General features: G+C 29.5%; 1 protein-coding gene across 1 annotated transcript; it reads right to left on the bottom strand.

The window, feature by feature from the left end:
- Positions 1-238: 238 nt before the first annotated feature.
- On the bottom strand, positions 239-4,168 carry LOC105625193 (nuclear RNA export factor 1-like; the record flags this gene model as incomplete). The annotated part of the gene is made up of 8 exons (XM_012206534.1): positions 4,006-4,168; positions 2,678-3,039; positions 2,511-2,597; positions 1,514-1,757; positions 1,217-1,410; positions 1,025-1,137; positions 548-584; positions 239-465 (listed from the first exon to the last, which is right to left on the bottom strand). Coding segments are annotated over exons 1-8 (1,427 nt in total), but the record flags the coding sequence as incomplete, so codon positions are not given.
- Positions 4,169-6,220: the final 2,052 nt, after the last annotated feature.

Below are 6,220 nucleotides of genomic sequence, written 5' to 3' on the forward strand. Positions count from 1 at the left end.
CTCTCTCTCTCTCTCTCTCTCTCTATATATATATATATATATATATATATATATATATATACATATATATATATACACACACATTATTCTCTCTCATTATTTATTATTTAAAAGTTGTAAATGATCAAAAACTTTTATATTAAAATATTATATGAAAACTTACGAAATTCCTTTCTATTTTTTTAAATGGAGAATCTTGTTAAAGAGAAAAGCATTGCAACGTTGCACGTATACTCACTTGTTATTATGAGAAATGTTTATTGTCATGCTGAAGCATGCATGTTCGTCATATGCATCCAATAGAGATTGACGATTTTCACTATCAAATACTGTAAAATATAATAATAAAAATTGCTTAGCAATTTCTTGTACTTTTGCATCGACAGCGACAAACACCTTCTGCGATAGAGGAATGTTGGCATTTACTATATCGAAGACAATCGGTCGTGGTAATTCTGTATCATCCTGTTCAATAATATAATAAACAGTTATGTTATATGAAAAAAGAGATTTCAATTATAAATATAACAGTATGCATGATACTTACCAGAAACAATAATCTTGGAAATCGTCTTCGAACATCTCTATAATTAAAAAACTAAGTTCACTAGGTTCAAACAACAACAAATAACAAAAACACAAAACTTCATTAAATAGTAGAAACAAATATAAATTGTTTACTTGAAATTTAAAAATTAAACATTTTTTAAATAAAAAAATTTGTAATTTAATGATAAATTTTACACATTTGTATGTGTGTTATTAAATAGAACATTTACTTTGATATGATATGTAATAATAAATATTTTATTCAATGTATCATATAACAGTAAATGTTTAATTTAATGGAGAATTAAGTTTAATTTAAAAAAATATTTAAATGTCTACTTGAAAATTTTCAAAATAAATATACCACGATCTCTGTCGAAATACTCAGGAATAGAAATTAATAGATTATTTAATACTTCTTGTGAAATTTAATACTTCTCAGTAAAAGATGATTGCGTTGAAAAAAATTCATTACCTAACGTAGTCATTTTGTCGAGATTTATATTTATTACAGACAGGATTTCCAGATAACTTCAATTCGTTCAGTTGTAAGTCTTTAATAACATCTAGTTGATAAATATCTCTAATCTAAAATATACAATTAACTTAAGATTATTAAAACCGAATATTATTAATTATGTTGTAATAAATATTTAGTTAAACTCACCTTATTATCACCCATATGAAGAATCTTCAATTTTAAGAATTTCTTGGTAAGTGTGCCGAGTCTCTCAATATTTTGCAGTTTATTTCCTTCTAAATTCAAGGCTTCTAAATTCGGTATGTACTCCACCATAATATCCAATACAGTCATCATCATAACAGGATAGGACAGTGCATAAAAATAATCAGAGCAAAGATCTGTAAGATAAATACATGTATGTTAAAAGCTCTAAATTACATTAAGTAATCATTAATTATTATCATCTTCATTATATTTACAGTTTCAACTTTTTATTTTTACCAGAATCAAGATGAAACTTGGACAAATTCAAAGCCTTGGTATCTTGTCTATATCTCTTAGCCATTGCTTGCTTCAGTCGTTCCTTCACTTCGTCATCAATATCGCAGTTTGGAAATTCTGGTTTCACCCTCACTCGCAGTTTAAACCCATCACTCATCGTAATCTTTCGATCACAATTTAGCAATGCATTTGCTATCTTATGATCGTCTATGTAAAAACAAGCGTCAGTTCTTGTTTTTTTGTACTGCAAATAAATTTTTGCTTTAGCTACATGATTTTACAGTTTTAAATCGGTTTTTTATTTACATATGTACATTTATTACTGAATACCAGGATTAGGTTAATTTTTTTTTAACTAAATTAAATTAATGTTAACAGCTTTGAAAATTTAACTTAATTAAAATACAAATTATAATCCATAATGAAATTAATTGAATTAAAAGTTAAGTTAATAAAAAAAGTAATTCAAAAGTTAAAAGTTAAATTTGGTCTGAACAACCAAAAAAAAAAAGAAAAAGAAAAAATTTGGTCATTTTACATAATTTTTCGTATTTTTCTTTTCTCACAACATATTATATTTAAATTAAAGAATCTGGTTATTTTTGTTCACAAGTAATGATTATACAATAAAATTAAAATACTAAATTATATACTATCCTCTCGCATTGTGTGTCTGAGGATGATTAACTTCAAAAAAATCAAATTAAAAGTTAATAGTTACCAATAAAATGTAAATTAAGTTAAGAGTCTAAAATGTAACTAAGTTAAAATTAATTACCTTTTTAATTTTTTAACTTAACTTTTATCTTTTTAACTTAGCACTACCCAACCCTGCTCTATACGATTTGAATTTTATTGATATTTATACGTCATATTAAGGAATGATTAGAGGTATTAAGATATATATTAAATAAAAAATACATATATTAAATAAAAAAACATACATTAAATAAAAAATATATATTTCTCCTAAAAAAAAAACATAGATACCACATACCATTATAGGAACGAATACTTTAGGTGCTATATAATTCAAAAGAGTATTTATAATATAATCCCTTTCATACTTATGGCCGTATGGTATCTGTAAAATACAAATAGAAATTTATTTCAAATTTATATATACATACTGAATATGATTTATAATTATAGAAATATACTTACATTAATTCTATATGCTTCTCTCAAAGGAAGAGGTTGCATCCTAGAATTTGATTGATCTCCCTTAAAATTCCTTCCTTGAATTCCTTGAAATTGAACTCCCTTGAAATTGGGCACAGGATTGTTTCCTCCACGATAAACAGTACGCCGAATCCTACCTCTTTCTCTATCTCTATGGTTGATTATCATTTGTCTCATATTATCATTAGAAGTCATCGGAATGTCACTGTCCAAATTCGTAAATGCCAAATTACGGGATATTAGATTGTTAGGTCTATGAATCCTGAACGATACATGATGCTTGATGGGACCAACATGAAATCTTCCATCTCTTCTTATAGGTCTTTCTACTCGATCATTATGATCTAAGAATAGGTAATAAGAATAAAACAATATTATTAAAAAATGATTATTTTTGTCATGAAACATTCATTTCAAACAAAATTCATCTCTTTAATGTTCAACAATTGTTGATTACTACTCTTCATAAAGTTCTCACAATCTAAAAAATTCATAATAATTGTGTAGATAACCTGAAATAATATAGCAGTTTTAAACACACACACACACACACACACACACACACACACACACACACACACACACACACACACACACACACACACACACACATATATATATATATCAAAATAATGATATTCAAGCTAATTGCTTATTAAAATGTCAAAACTTTTTATACTATTGCTCGTTTGAATTTTCTACATAACTACTTTGATAGTTTAACAAAATCGTTTTCAGATCTGTATCTACATAAAATTTTTAATATTTTGGCGAAATCATTGTTCCTGTGTAGATATAAAAATCTGAAAATGATTTAAACTATCGAAAATATTCAGTACGTTCAACTGATTTCTAGAATATGAAAATTTTTATTCATTATTCCTACATAATTATTTTGAAAATAACAAAATTATTTTCAGATTTGTATAATTAAATTTTTATATATTTCAGTAAAATCTTTTCGTGTAATTTCTATGCAAAATTAATATGAGGTAATAATATTCATAATATATAATCTTCATGGATCGCTGATAATGCCAGATACTTCAATACGACTTCTAGTAATTCCATAAATAACTGTGATTTGGTTTTTCATCATCATGACAATCATAATCCAAAGGAGGCGTTATATTCCATTATGAGACCTCATTTTCCGAGAACAAATGGGTTCGAAGGGATCGTACATCGCGAGGAAGGACATTAACTCTATCCCGTTATTAAATCAACGACTGAAGATTCGATGACACGTCTCCCAATGCAAATTAAAAAACAAGATCATTAACTCGTGACGCCAGAAATAACGTAATTACCTAAGTTCAACAGGACGAAATATCGGAGTGCATTCTCTGTATGCTTATATGGATTCGCGATATCACACAAAAGAAACTCTCTGACTTTCTTTTTCTCTCTATTCACTCGGCCTTTTCCCCTCTCCTCTCTCTTTTCTCTCCTCTGCAGTCCTTTACTCTCCATCTATCTATTTTGAAACGCATCACACACACAGAATATCGATATTTACCTGATTCGATCCTCGTGAACACAATCTACTATGTTTAATAGAAGCTACCGAACTGCCTTTCAACCAAACAACTTGTAAATAAATAAATATCCGCGCTGTAATAGGTTCTGATCATATTACGGTGTTCCGTAGTGCAGAATAAATAGTATTTAAAATGTGAACGCTCTGTCCGGAAAATCCAAAATTCAATTCGGCTCCTGAAGTGAGATAAAAGCTGACAATGTCGGCCATCATCGGGGAGTGTATGCGTGTATGCGTGTGCAATGCGTTCGTGTATGAAGGGTATGAACATGCGCGCAGGCTGTCGGTTTGCCGCACGCAAACTACTGTATGCGCTGTTCGCGGACGATAGCCTTTGTAAATGCGCATCAAATATGCCTTTTCACTTGCCGTGTATCACTGCACTTCGCTAAAATCCTGTTCCCACCCATCCCAGAATAGTCTCGACTGAGGAATCGATTGTTATTGAATCGCCAGTTAGCGTAACCGACAAACTGTTTGCTGACTGAGTTAATGAAATATATATGAATGTTTCATAGATATAAAGAATGCTAAAATAGAAATCATTGATTAAATTCGACTAATTTTTTTTTAACTTTATGTAAATTCTAATTTTATGAAAATACATATTCAATACATATCTATGATCTGTATATTTATATTTAAAAATTGACAAATAAATGTCTTTTATTCAATTATATAATTTTACAAAATACTGATAGATGACGCGAGTGTGTGTTAATAATAAAATTTTCTATATTCGTAACATTCAACTGCGAAGTCTTCTCGTTTTTTGTCAATTATTTACGTAAAATTATTCGTAAATATAAAAAAAATTAAAATATGCTATTTTCAGTATTTCTCAACGTCAAGACGAATTTCAATAAATCTTTGATGTTATCTGGAATAAAGATAAATTAAAAGCTTTTACAGAAAATAATTATTATAATTATAGAATATTATATTAAATAATACAAATTAAAAATTAAAAAATACATAGGCATTAATACATTTGTGATTTGATTTATTCAACTAAAAAATGAGATCGATGTGAGATGGATTTTATCCGACATATGGCAGATAAGCAGAATTTTCGATGTATTTTATGCTCGGAACTGGTTGGGAATTGGACCGCCAATTAGCATCACTAAAAGGACTGTTTCATAAATAATGAAATATACTATCGAATATATGCGCGATCGGCAGAAATTCTGGCATTAACAATGCTACCAATTCAATATCATACATTCTTCAAATATTATTTCGTCTCATTAAAGACTTATTAATAAATCAGCAAATAAAAATACAAATTATTCTCACAAGAGAAAAAGAGTGAAAAAGAAAAAACTTTACCTTCTTTTAGAAAGTTTTGAAAAATGATTATAATGTACATTTTTACCTTTACAGACATCGGATAATACTTTGAAGAACTGATGAATTTTCCAAAAAGAACACGCGAACTTTTTGCATGGAGAAACGCAAATGATATTTCTAAACCGTGAGATTCCGTCGTTGCTCGGCAACGTTTCCACTTTCCTTATCAAAAACTTAGTTATTGTCAGCGTCAACTTATTTCGCTACATGACCTTAATCTCTCCAACTGAACTATCAAAGTGTGAGCTGTTATCGATAATACTTCGGCAGCAATTCCTTGTTCTGAGAATGTCAAGTATATAAGACGACTTATTTTCTACCCGGAGCCTGAATATACAGTGCCTGTTTGTTTCCACCGGACGGATGCATCGTTTATGCGCTTTCCCGCGCACAGAAGGATGCTGTGAGCCGCAGTGTGTACATACCAGTACTCTCCGAAAACGATGTCATTGGCGCACGCATGCGAATATGTATGCGTGTATGTACGCGAAATGGGAGATGTGTTTGCTCCGGATGGCTTCAAGAAGCGTCAGCATCATCAGTATCGTTTACCAGACGCGCTATAACCGCCAGCAGAATTGCTCATTTCTCTGCATGCTTCATCTTTATTTCTTCCTTCTCTCTCTCTCTCT

The sequence above is a fragment of the Atta cephalotes genome (assembly GCF_000143395.1).
Source record: "Atta cephalotes unplaced genomic scaffold scaffold00262, whole genome shotgun sequence".
Taxonomy (NCBI): Eukaryota; Metazoa; Arthropoda; class Insecta; order Hymenoptera; family Formicidae; genus Atta; species Atta cephalotes.